Raw genomic sequence first — 17,666 nt, forward strand, 5'->3', positions numbered from 1 at the left:
ACGACCGGGGCCAGAGCCGCCACCATGGACAGACGCCCACCCAGACCCTCCCCTAGTCCTGATGTTGGTGCGCCCGGAGTTCGCACCTTTAGGGGGGTACTGTAACACTCTGGCTCTATGGACGTTTATATTGAGCCAGGGTTGTTCATTTTCTTGTGTTTGGGTGTATTTCATTTGGTGGTGTTGGGGATGGGTGAGTTTCATTTTGTTTGTGTCATGTGGTGATTGGTCGATGACTCCCAATCGGAGGTAACGAGTGTCAGCTGTCGGCTCGTTATCTCTGATTGGGAGCCATATATATTCTGTGTGTTTTCTCCTTTGTTTTGTGGGTTATTGTTTCTTTGTTGCTGTTAGTCGTATTTCAGTTTAGAACTTCACGTATCGTCATTTGTTGTTTTCTTCGTGGTTGCTTTAAGTTAATAAAGTCATCATGTTCACTCGCAACGCTGCGCATTGGTCTCCTCCTTCAGACGATCGTGACACATGGCCTATTTATTGCCTTACCTCCATAACTTGCTACATTTGCACACACTGTGTTTTTGACTTGTTTTGTTTTACCCCATATGTAACTCTGTGTTGTTGTTTTTATCGCACTGCTTTGCTTTATCTTGACCAGGTCGCAGTTGTAAATGAGAACTTGTTCCCAACTGGCTTACCTGGTTAAATAAAGGTGAAATAAATACAAATAAAAAACTCAGAAACGGCTACCCTCCTGGGTTTTTCACGCACGACTGTGTCTAGGGTTTACCAAGAATGGTGCGACAAACAAGAAACATCCAGTCAGCAGCAGTCCTGTGGGTGAAAACAGCTCGTTGATGAGAGGTCGAAGGAGAATGGCAAGAATCATGCACGCTAACAGGTGGGCCACAAACAGACAAATAACGGAGCAGTACAACAGCGGCATGCAGAACGGCATCTCGGAACGCACAACTCATCAATCCTTGTCACGGATGGGCTATTACAGCAGACTACCACATCGGGTTCCACTCCTATCAGCTAAAAACAAGAAGCTGCTGCTCCAGTGGACACACGATCACCAACACTAGGACAACTGAGGAGTGGAAAAACATTGCCTGGTCCGACGAATCCCGGTTCCTGTTGCTTCATGCTGATGGCAGAGTCAGGATTTGGCATAAGCAGCATGAGTCCATGGCCCCATCCTGCCTGGTGTCAACAGTACAGTCTGGTGGCGATGGTGTAATGGTGTGGGGAATGTTTTCATGGCACACATTAGGTCCCTTGGTACCAACAAACGTTTCCGACATCTTGTAGAATCCATGCCCGAAGAATTCAGGCTGTTCTGGAGGCAAAGGGGGGTCCGACCCGGTACTAGATGGGTGTACCTCATAAACTGGCCGGTGAGTGCATTGTCTCTTAATAACATAGCACAAACCGTTTTTAACAATTAAACTGCTTCGCATTGTATCCTGACTCTCTACTCCATCTCTCTGTGTCCACTGATAAAATGGCAGACTAAACAGCATCAGGTGTCTAAACTAGCAGTACTGTTGAATATGTGGAGCTTTCTCTGCTAGCCGAGACACCCAGCCAGCGCCTGTCCTTCATTCTCATTCTACCTGCTTCTCTAGAGGACGAGTCCCTTGACAGAGAGAGAAGCATCTCAGCTCAGATCTCTGCACTTTCATGTCATTTTCTCTATCATGTGCACATGGGGAGAGCATAGCTATTGTTACAAATGAACCAGTTTTCCTTTGTGCGTGCGTGTGTGCGCATGTGTGCGTGCCTGTTTCTGAACTCAACCTCTAACAAAAATGACTAGCACAAAATAATCACACACTGAACATTCTGTATGGCAGCATTACTCATCCAACTGAAACAACTGTGTAGGTCACATACTGTATGTAGAACATCCATTATCTCCAACCTGTTAGAACACTGACACTTCAGTGGAGTGGAGCATTGCTTGCGACAGGCCTTTTTTCCTCAGATATAACAAAAGTAAGTGAACATAATTATAGGATAATTGCTTTGGATGAGAGTCTCTCTGGTTGTATGGTGCGGGCAATGACTCTGGACGTGGCTGCTGCAGTGTGCTCTACTTGGCAGGCTGTGTGTGTCAAACATCCTACCTCCCTGCCTGAAAAGAAAGAGAGCCATAACCTGCCCTCCGAGCCCCAGCAGCGAGCTTGAACCCCATCCACCTATCCATCCCCCCACCCACTCATCCATCCATCCCTCAATCCGCCTCCCCACTTTAACTGAGTCCTCCTAATTCCCCCTTTTATTTCGACATGATATGTTAATATGTTCCGCTTTGCTGCATCAGATACCAAGAGACCTCCGTCTTCCTTTGTTTTGTGTGTATAATGAGGGAGAACGTTCCTCCCCTGTTCCCAGATAAAGTAACTATGGGGAATTTGGCTCAACTGGGAGCAATCGCAGGGAGCACTTCATCCATCAACACAATCTGCACAGCTTTGGAGAGGGGATGTGCGAGCTTTCTACACAGATCCGTCTCTCTCTCCTCAGTCAGCGCTGAGCCGGGCTGGGAGGATACAGCACTAAACATTCAGCTCCATCAGTCACTCAAGGCAGGCAGCCCCCCCAAATTAGGCTGAGTTATAAAGTATCTCATTTGAATTCCCTTCCAACCAACAGAAGTCGATAGCTCACTGCGCCGTGCAGTCTGCAAGGGAGGGACCTCCTTGTTTCCAGGTCATATGCCTCCGTCTCATCTGCTGGCTGTGGGAGGGAAGGCCAGGCATGGTCGATCAAGCCTCTCCACTCTGCCACGGAGGGAGCTAGGCAGAAGAGATCCGCCTCTCAGTCAGTCACAACCCCACTCAGACAAGCTTCACAGCCTCTGTTTGTGTTGAATATCTAATTCTCTCTCTCTCCTCTCTGCTGGCTCCTCAAATGACCTTTAACGGCAAAGCCAAACTTCCCCTCTCTCTGCTCTCCTTCCTCCCTCCCAGACTCCATCTCACATTAATTATAGTCAAACACTCTGCAGAACCCTCTCTTCCATCAAATCCAACAGTACCTAAAATGGTTATAGCCCTTACTCTCAGGACTTTATAAGGAATTGCAGCTCGTTGATTTGAGGTGTCGAGGGAACAATGACCACTGCTATTGACACTCATCAAAGCAGAGAGTGTGTTAATTATGGATGAGGTCAATCCATTTCACTCTATGCTCTGGGTCTCCACTCACTGTTAGAGACAGAGCTGCTCTGGGTAAGATAGTAGTGCATCTTGGTTTGAATATCAACCTGGATATCTACATTGTATGTAAATAATGTGATAACTCCAGACGATACATCCAGCATTTCCTCAGGTACTGTGGATCACACACTGTAATATTCATACAGTTGTTCAGTACAAGCTTGCTAGCTCAAGTATTACAGAGATTCTCATGAGTTTATGCATGAGTTCTGGCTACCATGACAACCAAATTACCATTTTGTTTCCCGTACAGCACCTAAGGAATTAAAAAAAACAGATCCAGTGAAGTTGATGCTTTACCAAAGATAACTCCGCATCAGGAACAATGGTTATATGTGCTTAGGAGCGGAATTGTAATATTGACAACGCTAGCAGCAACCAGAGGAGGCTGGTGGGAGGAGCTATAGGAGGATGGGCTCATTGTAATGGCTGGAATTGAATTAATGGAATGGAGTCAAACATGTGGTTTCCATATGTTTGATGTGTTTGATACCGTTCCATGAATTCCATTCCAGACATTACAATGAGCCCATCCTCCTATAGCTCCTCCTACCAGCTTCCTCTGGCAGCAACGTAGCTGTTTAGCACATCTTAGCACTGAGGGAATAGTTGGTATGTCTCAGTGAATTAAGAAATAAACTTCCCTAGTACCTTGATTCTCTCTGACACTCCATCAGTGAAGCTGATGGTGAACTCCTCCACCTTGGGCACCTTCAGCTTGGTTTTCTTCTGGTCCGTTTGGTACTCAGTCCGTGTCTTCACCACCACCTGCATGGAGAGGAGAGGACAACAATGCACAGTCAGTCGGTTACAGTGACACAGCACATTATCACTAATGGATTAGCTGGACTTCAGTTAGACAGAGCCATAAGCCATCATACCACAAAGTCTTACTGTTACGTCATCATTGTGTTTTGTATACAAGGGCAAAGGCAGAGAGAAAAACTAAAACCTCTGCCTCTGCCAAGCAACTGTCAGGGGGTGGCTATTTTAGGCACTGTCCCGTTTGATGCCCGCCAATCAGAACCAATCCACTCTCTTTTAACATGATGTAGAGGAACAGAGAGCTGGGTAAGCAGGGGTCTGTCCTAGTAATGTCACTCTGCTATTTTTCACTGAAATTGGCTCAGAGTGGCAGTCAAAATACAGAGGGGGAGAGAGAGAGAGATAAAAATGTGCAAGTGTGAGCCTCATATTGCTGCTTATATGAATGTCACACCGAAGGTGTCGGCAGAAAGTACTATGCGGTAAATGACAGATTAATTCAGCACTTTGTACTGCTGGTTCCTTATCACTGCTACAGACCACTGTACTGTTCCTCTCAGCTATCAGACACTATTCCCCTGAACCTCTCTAACTTGACAAATCACAGGAACTGAATGATGCTAGCACTTCCAGTAATGATGGATCAAGGACTACATTTCCAAAATAATTACACCTTCCACAAACCCTTGGTACCTCCTCTCTCCAACGAACAACCTGGAATGAGTGGCATTATATTATCCTGAAGTCTCCAAGAAGAGACTCGGCTACTGCAATTACAGCCTCTCTGACTCCCTCCTGATCACTTTGACATTTAATTTCCCCCCTCAATTACCAGGCTGTCTGCACCCATTTTTCTCCTCATGCTCCACTGTAGTATTTGAGGGACCCTGTTATCATTACCACTGTCATTTCATTTCTCATTCATGGGTAAAAGCAATGTGTAGGCTACCCTTGGGTGAGGACCTGCAGTTTCCCAGGTAAGTAATTCTAGTCAATGGAAGTGCTATGAGCTCCTCCTGAGTCATAATCACAGGGACTGTATTTGCATTATGATTTACATAGATCTAAATGGCTAATAATAAGGGATGGGCATGATTATTCAAATATTTAAATATCTGAACGTACGTTAGTATTTGAATAATTGCAAGAGTATTCATTTTTGGGGAAAAAAACCATAGGCCTATTTTAACAGCAAAAAGGCTTTATTGTCTTAATTAAATTAAATAATCTATGTGACATTGCTACACACAATAAAACAACAAACTTTGGAATATCGTTTTTATGACGTGGACCCCATAAAAAGACTGTATAGCCAACATGCGGCGTGTAGTTTTTTTTTTAGTGTTTTCATTGTCAGCCAATAAAAGTGGCGCGCACTACAGTGAGAGGCTCCATGTGTAGCAATGTGAAGTGGGAGATCTCTAATCAATGCAAAATGGAATTAAAATTACATAATTAAGTTAGCTAAATGAGAAGCAGTAGGCTACAACGAGCAGCCGACAGGTAGGCTGTTGTTTAATCTGAATGGAGTTGTTGTATACAAGGACAGAGAGCACAGCAAAATAGCCTCAACTAGCCTAGCTAGCTAACATACAGTGAGGGAAAAAAGTATTTGATCCCCTGCTGATTTTGTACATTTGCCCACTGACAAAGAAATTATCAGTCTATATTTTTAATGGTAGGTTTATTTGAACAGTGAGAGACAGAATAACAACAAAAAAATCCAGAAAAACGCATGTCAAAACATGACTTAGTACTTGGTGGCAAAACCCTTGTTGGCAATCACAGAGATCAGACGTTTCTTGTAGCTGGCCACCAGGTTTGAACACATCTCAGGAGGGATTTTGTTCCACTCCTCTTTGCCGATCTTCTCCAAGTCATTAAGGTTTCGAGGCTGACTTTGGCAACTCGAACCTTCAGCTCCCTCCACAGATTTTCTATGGGATTAAGGTCTGGAGACTGGCTAGGCCAGAAAATCACATTGTATGATTTTTAAGTAATTCATTTGCATTTTATTGCATGACATAAGTATTTGATACATCAGAAAAGCAGAACTTAATATTTGGTACAGAAACCTTTGTTTGCAATTACAGAGATCATACATTTCCTGTAGGTCTTGACCAGGTTTGCACACACTGCAGCAGGGATTTTGGCCCACTCCTCCATACAGACCTTCTCCAGATCCTTCAGGTTTCGGGACTGTCGCTGGGCAATATGGACTTTCAGCTCCCTCCAAAGATGTTCTATTGCGTTCAGGTCTGGAGACTGGCTAGGCCACTCCAGGACCTTGAGATGCTTCTTACGGAGCCAGTCCTTAGTTGCCCTGGCTGTGTGTTTCGGGTCGTTGTCATGCTGGAAGACCCAGCCACGACCCATCTTCAATGCTCTTACTGAGGGAAGGAGGTTGTTGGCCAAGATCTCGCGATACATGGCCCCATCCATCCTCCCCTCAATACGGTGCAGTCGTCCTGTCCCCTTTGCAGAAAAGCATCCCCAAAGAATGATGTTTCCACCTCCATGCTTCACGGTTGGGATGGTGTTCTTGGGGTTGTACTCATCCTTCTTCTTCCTCCAAACACGGCGAATGGAGTTTAGACCAAAAAGCTATATTTTTGTCTCATCAGACCACATGACCTTCTCCCATTCCTCCTCTGGATCATCCAGATGGTCATTGGCAAACTTCAGACAGACCTGGACATGCGCTGGATTGAGCAGGGGGACCTTGCGTGCTCTGGGCTGATCCCTCACCTTCCTCATGATCATTGATGCCCCACGAGGTGAGATCTTGCATGGAGCCCCAGACCGAGGGTGATTGACCATCATCTTGAACTTCTTCCATTTTCTAATAATTGCGCCAATAGTTGTTGCCTTCTCACCAAGCTGCTTGCCTATTGTCCTGTAGCCCATCCCAGCCTTGTGCAGGTGTACAATTTTATCCCTGATGTCCTTACACAGCTCTCTGGTCTTGGCCATTGTGGAGAGGTTGGAGTCTGTTTGATTGATTGTGTGGACAGGTGTCTTTTATACAGGTAACGAGTTCAAACAGGTGCAGTTAATACAGGTAATGAGTGGAGAACTGGAGGGCTTCTTAAAGAAAAACTAACAGGTCTGTGAGAGCAGGAATTCTTACTGGTTGGTAGGTGATCAAATACTTATGTCATGCAATAAAATACAAATTAATTACTTAAAAATCATACAATGTGATTTTCTGGATTTTTGTTTTAGACTCCGTCTCTCACAGTTGAAGTGTACCTATGATAAAAATTACAGACCTCTACATGCTTTGTAAGTAGGAAAACCTGCAAAATCGGCAGTGTATCAAATACTTGTTCTCCCCACTGTATATATATATATATATATAAAAAACATGGGGGATTGGAAGTGATGCAGACAATTACATTAATGGAAGTTACAATCTATCTGCAATATTAAGCTGATCTACTCCCCCAATAATAAAAGGATATAAAAAAATAAAAAATAAAAAACTAGCTTGAGTCAGTGGCTGCTTTTTCTCTCTCTGCCTCCCGTGTCACACACACACCAACTCCTGCCCATCCCCCGCCCTGCTGCAGCGCGCATCGTCTCTCCTGAGTCGTGCAGGCTGCGCAGCAAGCAAGTGTCCAAGTTTAAACAAAGTAAAAAATATATGTATTTCCTCTATCCGGATATCCGAAAAACAATCATGATATTATTCGAATAGTGAACTTATTTCAAATGCCCATCCCTACTAATAATAAGATCACTGCGAGATAAAAGTCCTGAATCGTTATCTAATCCTAGAACAGGAGCTCATTTCATATCATCATGGGTGGTTCCCAAATGACACTCTTTTCCCTATTTATTCAAATCAAATCAAATGTTATTTGTCACATGCTTCGTAAACAACAGGTGTAGACTAAAGGTGAAATGCTTACTTACGGGCACTTCCCAACAATGCAGAGAGAAAAATATATAAATAATAACACGAGGAATAAATACACAATGAGTAACGATAACTTGGCTATATACACGGGTACCAGTACCAAGTCAATGTGCAGGGGTACAAAGTAATTGAGGTAGATATGTACATATAGGTAGGGAATAAAGTGACTAAGCAACAGGATAGATAATAAACAGTAGCAGCATCGTATGTGACGAGTCAAAAAAGTTTGTGTAAAAAGGGTCAATGCAGATAGTCCGGGTAGCTATTTGGTTAACTATTTAACAAGCTATTTAGCAGTCTTATGGCTTGGGGTTAGAAGCTGTTCATGGTCCTGTTGGTTCCAGACTTGGTGCAACGGTACCGCTTGCTGTGCGGTAGCAGAGAGAACAGTCTATGACTTGGGTGGCTGGAGTATTTGACAATTTGTAGGGCCATCCTCTGACACCGCCTGGTATAGAGGTCCTGGATGGCAGGGAGCTCGGTCCCAGTGATGTATTGGGCCGTACGCACTACCCTCTGTAGCGCCTTGCAGTCGGCTGCCAAGCAGTTGCCATACCAAGCGGTGATGCAGCCAGTCAAGATGCTCTCAATGGTGCAATACTTTTAGGGATTGGTGAAAAGTAGTGCACCAAATAAGGAAAAGGCTGTCATTTGGGACGTATCCCATGACTTCCTGTCTGAATAATGCACATGAATCACTGCATCCAGGAGTAATGAGGTGAAATGGAAACTCCAAAGGAAGAATACCAAGATACAAAGCCCCCAAATATGGTCTTTACATATGCTATATTCTCCTTTATGTTTTGATGTGTTCACTTCGCTAAAAAGCACTCCAGTTATATATTGACTCATTTATACTGTACAGAGTAACAACATGGCATCCCTCATCCAACAACCAACAAGCTCTCAGATCTCTGGGCCAAGTGATAGGTCATCCAGTTCACTCTGGCAAACAACAGCTTGTTCTGAAAGAAGTGCAATCAAAGGCACGGCCTGGGGCCTGAATTCTTGAGAAAATGATTTATTCAAAGTGCTGCATGTACCACTCTCCACTACACTCCGCAGGTCAACTACTTCTAGTCAAGCTCTGCTAGTTTCCCTGAAATCACTGGCCATCCAATCAAGATATTGGAGCCACTTCAGGCACATCCCCAGCCTTCCAGATGAGATCAAGTCTAATTCCTCCCCAATCCATCAGCACTAGCCCACTGAGGATTTTGTTTCTCAGGGCTGTTTGTCTCACTGCTGCCCTGTAGCCCTGTGTAGCCCTGTGTAGCCCTGTGTAGCCCTGGTCACACAGCCAGCAGTGGTTAGAGGGGTAAAAACATCTGTAGCTTACTGACAACTCCTCCCACACAGGTTGACAGAATGGACTTAAACCCACAGTGTTGTTTTTGAAGGAACAAGGTGTAAATACCATCTAGACCAGGCCTCTCTCTCTAATGTTCTGAGGGGGAGTAATGGTTGACTTCCCTTTTCATCTATTTCTGACATCTTTATGCATTCATCTGATAAATGTTTAAAGGTAATACATGGGAAATTATTTTCATTCAGCCAAGAATCGCTGAGAAAACATGGTAGCATCACCTCAGGCTTGGAAGGCTTTTTACATGAGGGTGAAAATAGAATCTGGGGAAAGCAGAATGTGAACTGTTCCCACAGCTATGCCTTATCTGTAGCCCAATGAAACCGCACTGTGGCCACTCTACTCACACCACTGCCCCCAGAGCTCTGAGAGCCTGCATGGACCACCTCAATCTCTGACAGGGACGAACTGGATACAAGAATGACCGTTCTTTGAGTGGAATCTGGAGACTGTAACCTCATTTATACCTGGTTCTAATATGTGTCCTGATCTTGTCCACATTATGATTGCGGCCACATTTACAGACATGCGTCTAAACATTGTATGTTTGCCATCTTATCCGTCCACTGTGTCCGCATTGTGACCAGATTTCCTGGTCCCTCCCTATATGCAAGTTATTTGACATTCTTTCACAATAATATTTATTTTGACACATATTGATGCCATAAGTCAATGGTGCCACCTGTAAATGATTTTAGAGGGTGGAATAATGATGATATAAATGGTTTCACTGTCCAGATCTGTCTACACTTGTAAGATATCCAGACACAATGCCTGCCTGACTACCTCTGGAGGTGGGCAGGAAGATCTGATCACAATGTATCTTTTGATTGTCTACATCTGTCTAGAAATGTTGGCACAATCAGAATGTGGACAGGATCAGGACAAAGGATGCATGTTAGAACCAGGTATAAACGGGGCTAGTGAGGTCTACTCTTCATATATTCAAAGACGACAAACCAAGTAGCCTATTCAAACCCTCTGATTTCCTTGTGTTTCTTGAGCCATGTAATTTGCCCTGTTCAGCAAACACAGGACCACTGTAAACACGTCATGAAATGAGCCTTCACTGTACTGTTTCAAATGTCAATAATTCAGCATTAAAAAAATTACTCATTGGTATTTTCCAAGGCTGTATGCCCAATAGAGTTTCCACATTTTTCCTAGCTATCCAACCTCCTTGGGGGAATATACTGGCATGGCACCTAGTCCACTTCAACAACTCCATCTCCAAACAACCACAAAATATGTACTTATCTGATCCTCTACATAGTATATCTTATATGAACCTTTACAGGCATGTATCAACCCTTTGAAAATCCTGAATGGTGCTCCAATTCCTCCTCGGGCGGGCATGGGTAAGACAGACAGATAAAGAAAATAATTGGTTGTGCCTGTCTGTTTGCCTGCCACAGTCTCCCCAGAGTCTCCCCTCATTACACTGTTGTGAAAGGAGATGTATGGACCTGCTTTTGTGACCTTGCCCCCCTAGTGAAAAATGACAGTGGGCTCTTTAGTAATTCTGGTACTCTGTATTGAGTGACCGGTCACACCAGTTTGCAGAGATTGTGCCTCCATCAGCAGAATCCAAGATGAGGGCTGAAGCACCACTCTGCAAAAGTGTCAGAGTTCTTCCCCTAATGTTTACTTCAGAGTGACGGGCTCAGCCTGCATTGGGCCATGGGTTCTTCTGTGCTGCTGATCAAATAAATCACAGAGGAGCATCATTTCAGCATATCACCATTCACTGCTGAAGTAAAACATGCATGAAATGACTTCAGCAGGTAGGCTGTGATAACACAACAAAGGACTGTCCTTCACTCCTATGGAAATAAAAAACCTACCGAGATCATATGGAGCTGTTTGATTGAAAATCCCTTCAAAGTAAGATTAAATTATGTGCATTATTAAACAATTACAAATATCATCACTCATATCAATCATAGTAACACATTCAGTTCAGTGAGGCAGCACTGGAACTGTAATAACAGAGACTGCCATATGGATTTTGTCAATTCATGAATCATTCTGTGTAATAAACTGCAGCAGTCTGGTCCAAAAATAAAACCCCTTGTCAAAGTAAATTATGGATGACATGTTTGCTGGCTTCCTGGAATGGATGATGTGCATCCCAGTTATAAACCAAAAACTGCTTCTTTAATCTGTGCTTTAAACAAAGGAGGCAACAGGGCAATTGAGATGGGTTTGCTGTTTTATTATGTAATGGCTTTGGCCATAAATCAAGGAGTGTGTGTTAATCAGAGGAGGTCTCAGCAGACAAACAGTCCATCTTACCTTGTCAGGGGCTCCATACTGGAGATTACCGACATCCAGAGGGGTGATGAGAGGCACGTTTTGGAAGCCATCCTCCACACTGACCGGTTTAGCGCCTTTGTCTTGTAGATTACTCCCCAGTTTAACCATCTTTACCAATAGAAAATAGTGCGCTTCTCAAGCAGATGCTGTAAATATGACAGACACTCTGTTAGTTAATTGTTCATGTCTCATTTATCAAACAATAAAACATCTACTGACCACGCAAATCAATGTTTTTTCTTTAAACATTAAATTACATACATTGGATTTAAACTTTAACTTCATAATAAGATCAAATATTTTTTTACAGGCTAATAAAACGCTCTGAAACCCCGTTAAATGTTTCTAAATATTGGATAAATTAAATATTGGGGGTAAAAGAAAAAGTGGGAAATAATTTTTTCTAACGTATAGAGCAGGCGTCAAAATAAATCCTATGTTCATAGGCTACTGTGCATAGGGATGCACCTGCAGTAGCCTAGCCTAGACTACTTCACGCTTCTTATCCGCCAAAAACAAAACATCTCAAACAAAAACAGCTACTTACGATGGACGACGCACTTGTATAAATCCTTTTCGTTTCTTCGTCTGCTGTTTTGTTATATCAAAGACAGGATGCAAGGAGCAGATGCATGCAGACCGGGCAGAGATGCAATCAAAGCTCAGCGATGCTGATGCAGGAAAGTAGACAGCCCGATCTCTGCAGAGACTAGCGGGCTCCGTAGGCAACCCAGCCTCCAAATCCAAACACTGCCTCCTCACTTTATGCTTGCAACTGGCGCCGCCATTAAAATGTATTTTCTTAGTCTTTATCGCCACCTAGAGACTTAAAGTTAGAACTGTGCCTGTCTGTATCTCTCCCTCTGCACAATAGCCTATCTACTGGAGGCTATATAGGCTAGATGAAAAAGGGCTAAAGTGCAAGACCGTAAAAAGGGACATTATTGCACTTCAAAATCCAAAAATGTTTTGAGACCTCAAAAGTTATTTAATGTCAAGATGGGTCCACGTCCCAGGCGATCTGTTTTGTTGACCCAGCTATAGCCCCTATGCCACAATTAATGGACAAGATAATCCGATGAGAAAGGTAGTGATCTGTCCATCATCAAAAATAAATATAGTGCATTGAAAGTGTTAGCCTATGTTTTATCTGTCTGTATGTAGGCTTTATTAAAGGGCTATATTTTCCACCTGTTTAATCATCAATACCAAAATCTGTTTCACTAAACACCACAAGAGGGCGCAAATATACAGGAAAACATGCATCCATCCCATCAATCCACTGTATGAACAAGTAAAACATTTTGAATTGGGAGGTGGGGTGGGGGAGCCCTATTTGGGTGGGTTAGGGTTAGAGTTAGGGTTAGGTTTCTGGTTAGCATTACAGCTGTAGGGCCATTGCAATGCCATTTTAGGGTTAGGGTTGCCGTTATTATTACAGCTGTAATGCTAACCGCAAATATAACCCTAACCCTAGCTCCATTTGTCCCTTACCTTGAGGAACAAACTTTTTCCCTCAGAATAGCCTCAATTCGTCAGGGCATGGACTCTACAAGGTGTCCAAAGCATTCCACAGGGATGCTGGCCCATGTTGACTCCAATGCTTCCCACAGTTGTGTCAAGTTGGCTGGATGTCCTTTGGGTAGTGGACCATTTGTATTTGTATTTGTATTTATTATGGATCCCCATTAGCTGCTGCCAAGGCAGCAGCTACTCTTCCTGGGATCCAGCAAAAAAAAAAAAAGATTTGTTAAGTGTTGCAGTCATTTCAGTCGCTGTAGTAGCTGACATGTATAGTGTTGAGTTGTCCGCATATAAAGACACTCTGGCTTTACTCAAAGCCAGTGGCATGTCATTAGTAAAGATTGAAAAAAGGAATGGGCCTATACAGCTGCCCTGGAGAATTCCTGATTATACCTGGATTTTGTTGGAGAGGCTTCCATTAAAGAACACCTTATGTGTTCTGTTAGACAGGTAACTCTGTATCCACAATATAGCAGGGGGAGTAAAGCCATAACACATACGTTTTTTCAGCAGCAGACTATGATTGATAATGTCAAAAGCCGCACTGAAGTCTAACAAAACAGCCCCCACAATCTTTTTATCATCAATTTCTCTCAGCCAATCATCAGTCATTTGTGTAAGTGCTGTGCTTGTTGAATGTCCTTCTCTATAAGCATGCTGAAAGTTTGTTATCAATTTGTTTACTGTAAAATAGCATTGTATCTTGTCAAAAACTATTTTTTCCAATAGTTTACTAAGGGTTGGTAACAGGCTAATTGGTCAGCTATTTGAGCCAGTAAAGGGGGCTTTACTATTCTTAGGTAGCGGAATGACTTTTGCTTCCCCCAAGCCTGGGGGCACACACATTCTAGTAGGCTTAAATTGAAAATATGGCAAATAGGAGTGGCAATATTGTCCTCTATTATCCTCAGTAATTTTCCATCCAAGTTGTCCGAACCCAGTGAATTGTCCTTGTTGATAGACAACAATAATTTTTTCACCTCTTCCACACTCACTTTACAGAATTCAAAATTACAACGCTTGTCTTTCATAATTTGGTCAGATATACTTGGATGTGTAGTGTCAGCAATTGTTGCTGGCACGACATGCCTAAGTTTGCTAATCTTGCCAATGAAAAAATCATTAAAGTAGTTGGCAATATCAGATGGTTTTGTGATGAATGAGCCATCTGATTCAATGAATGATGGAGCTGAGTTTGCCTTTTTTCCCAAAATGTCATTTAAGGTGCTCCAAAGCTTTTTACTATCATTCTTTGTGTCATTTATCTTTGTTTCATAGTGTAGTTTCTTCTTCTTTTTATTCAGTTTAGTCACATGATTTCTCAATTTGCAATACGTTTGCCAATCGGTTGTGCAGCCAGACTTATTTGCCATTCGTTTTGCCTCATCCCTCTCAGCATTTCACACATTATCCAGATACTGACTGTTAGCACTTGGTGGTCTATAGCAGCTTCCCACCAGAATGGGCTTTAGGTGAGGCAGATGCACCTGTAGCCATATTACTTCAACAGTATTTAACATGAGGTCCTTTCTTATCTTCACAGGAATGTGGTTCTGAATATAAACAGCAACTCCTCCACCATTGGCATTTCTATCTTTTCTGTAAATGTTATAACCTTGTATTGCTACCACTGTATCATCAAATATATTATCTAAGTGAGTTTCAGAGATAGTCAGAATATGAATGCCATCTGTTACTAGCAAATTACTGATTTCATGAACCTTGTTTCTTAAGCTACATATGTTAACGTGGGCCATTTTGAGCACTTTTCTTCTGGGATGCTTACGTTTTCATTGCTTTACTTGGAAGCTTAGCAGCAGTAGATGTGCTCATGTTCTTTATGTTAGTGCAGGTTGAGTTGCACACAGTGGACTTCCTCCTAGGTCACACTGGCTCAATGCTAACAGTATAAATCTGGTTCTTAGGCACATGATTACTGCATACAATAGCTGTAGGATCAGCAGAGGCATTCAGGGCAGTTAGAGGGACATAAATTAGGTTACTTATATTGTGTCTACCAACACCCCTGGTGTAATGTACATTTGCTGAAGCATTATGACAACTCTGTGTCACAATGGTAGGGATTAGCTGAGCTGGGCTTGATACACACAATACACACAGGAAACTGTTGAGTGTGAAAAACCCAGCAGCGTTGCAGTTCTTGACACAAACCGGTGCGCCTTGCTCCTACCTCCATACCGCATTCAAAGGCACTTAAATATTTTGTCTTACCCATTCACCCACTGAATGGCACACATACACAATCCATGTCTCTATTGTCTCAAGGCTTAAAAATCCTTCTTTAATCTGTCTCCTCCCCTTCATCTACTCTGATTGAAGTGTATTTAACAAGTGACATCAATAAGGGATCATAGCTTTCACCTGGATTAATCTAGTCAGTTTATGTCATGGAAAGAGCAGGTGTTCTTCATGTTTTGTACACTCAGTGTAGTGGTTGTACTGTAGATAAAAATAGTGGATGCATCCAAAATAGCATCCTTGTCACGCTCTGGCTCCGGGACTCTGTATAGTGAGCCAGGGTGTGTTCATTATTTGGGTGTATTTCTATGTTTGTATTTCTGTTGGGTGCATTTCTATGTTTGGTCAGTGACTCCCAATCGGAGGTAACGAGTGTCAGCTGTCGGCTCGTTATCTCTGATTGGGAGCCATATTTAATCTGTATGTTTTCCTGTGGGTGTTGTGGGTTTTTGTTCGTGTTTGGTTGTGTATTGACCGTCGACTGTCACGTCGTTGTTTTGTTGTTTTGATCGGGTGATCATTCCAATAAATAATATGTTCACATTCAACGCTGCGCCTTGGTCCTCCTCTCTCGTAGACGAGCGTGACAGAAAAACCCACCAAGATGGGACCAAGCAGCGTGTCCAGGAGCCGTCGCCAGGGAGATCCCTCACAGATCTCCTTCGCCTCCTGGACTGGGTCAAGCCGAGTGAGGAGGAGAAGGGCTTGACGCTATGGCAGAAGGGCGAGAGGCTGGCGAGGTCTATGGAGACCTGGTCCACGGGTAGGAGAGACGCCCCGAAAATTTTTAGGGGGGGGCTCGAGACGTCGGACCAGCAGGAGGCCGCGATAGAGCGGCCCAGTGGGTTGCTGGAGAAGGCCGCCGGGTTACGGGGGCCACTGGTCAAAGAGGGGATGGAGGAAGTGGAGGCACGGCGAGAGGTACTGGCGTGTGTTGCCAGTCCGGTCCGGCCCGTTCCAGATCCCGGTGTGGGGCCAGTGGTGTGTGTCCCCAGTACAGTCCGGCCCATCCAAGCTTCCCGCACCAAGCCAGTGGTGTGTGTCGTCAGTCCAGTCTGGCCCGTTCCTGCTCCCCGCATCAAGTCTGTGGTGCATCTCGTCAGCCCGGCTCTGCCCGTTCCTGCTCTCCGCACCAGGTCTGTGGTGCGCATCGCCAGCCCAGTCCGGCCCATTCCTGCTCCCCGCATCAAGTCTGTGGTGCGTCTCGTCAGCCCGGCTCTGCCCGTTCCTGCTCTCCGCACCAGGTCTGTGGTGCGCGTCGCCAGCCCGGCTCGTCCCGTTCCTGCTCCCCGCACCAAGTCAGGGGTGCGCTTCGACAGCCCGGCTCGGTCCGCTCCTGCTCCCCACACCAAGCCAGTGGGGTGCGGCGTCAGTCCGGCACGGCCCGTGCCTGTTCTCCGCACCAAGTCTGTGGTGCGTTTCGTCAGCCCTGTCCGGCCCGTTCCTGCTCTCCGCACCAAGTCTGTGGTGCGCGTCGCCAGCCCAGTTCGGCCCATCCAAGCTCCCCGCACCAGGTCAGTGGTGCGCGTCGTCAGCCCGGTCCGGCCCGTTCCTCCTCCACGCATCAGGCCAGGGGCGCGTGTCGTCGGTCCGGCTCCGGCCAGCGGGGCTGGACAGGACCAGGGGTACTTTGGGGGGTTGGAGAGGAGGTGGGGATCAAGGACTGAGCCAGAGCCACCGCCGAGGAGGTGTGCCCACCCAGCCCTCCCTTGTTTAGCCCGTATTGAGGCGCGGTCGCAGTCCGCGCCTTTAGGGGGGGGTACTGTCACGCTCTGGCTCCGGGACTCTGTATAGTGAGCCAGGGTGTGTTCATTATTTGGGTGTATTTCTATGTTTGTATTTCTGTTGGGTGCATTTCTATGTTTGGTCAGTGACTCCCAATCGGAGGTAACGAGTGTCAGCTGTCGGCTCGTTATCTCTGATTGGGAGCCATATTTAATCTGTATGTTTTCCTGTGGGTGTTGTGGGTTTTTGTTCGTGTTTGGTTGTGTATTGACCGTCGACTGTCACGTCGTTGTTTTGTTGTTTTGATCGGGTGATCATTCCAATAAATAATATGTTCACATTCAACGCTGCGCCTTGGTCCTCCTCTCTCGTAGACGAGCGTGACAATCCTACAGATGAAGAGACATATGTGCGTTTTGAAAATAATTAAATAGACTTCATGAATCGTTATTAAAAGTATGGAAAATATGTATGAAAACAAGTAAAATTAAAAACAAGTATAATTGAAAGAGAGAAGTTTTCTTTCAATAATGACACTTGATGCGGTGTACACATTCCCCCCCAAAAATAGATAAATATTTGACAATATCATAATTTTTCTAAA

The 17,666-nt window shown here is 44.4% G+C and overlaps 1 protein-coding gene across 1 annotated transcript in view; it reads right to left on the minus strand.

Annotated features, from left to right (window-relative positions):
• Window positions 1-12,289, minus strand: part of LOC121574043 (neuronal vesicle trafficking-associated protein 2) — a 33,224-nt gene extending 20,935 nt beyond the window's left edge. Inside the window, exons 1-3 of the mRNA XM_041886584.2 lie at window positions 12,102-12,289; window positions 11,534-11,700; window positions 3,837-3,953 (exon numbers count right to left, since the gene is read on the minus strand). Of these exons, the coding sequence (XP_041742518.1) occupies window positions 3,837-3,953; window positions 11,534-11,662 (246 nt within the window). The 5' untranslated portion in view covers window positions 11,663-11,700; window positions 12,102-12,289. The remainder of the gene's footprint in view (window positions 1-3,836; window positions 3,954-11,533; window positions 11,701-12,101) is intronic.
• Window positions 12,290-17,666: the final 5,377 nt, after the last annotated feature.

This window comes from Coregonus clupeaformis, chromosome 9 (assembly GCF_020615455.1).
Source record: "Coregonus clupeaformis isolate EN_2021a chromosome 9, ASM2061545v1, whole genome shotgun sequence".
Taxonomy (NCBI): domain Eukaryota; kingdom Metazoa; phylum Chordata; class Actinopteri; order Salmoniformes; family Salmonidae; genus Coregonus; species Coregonus clupeaformis.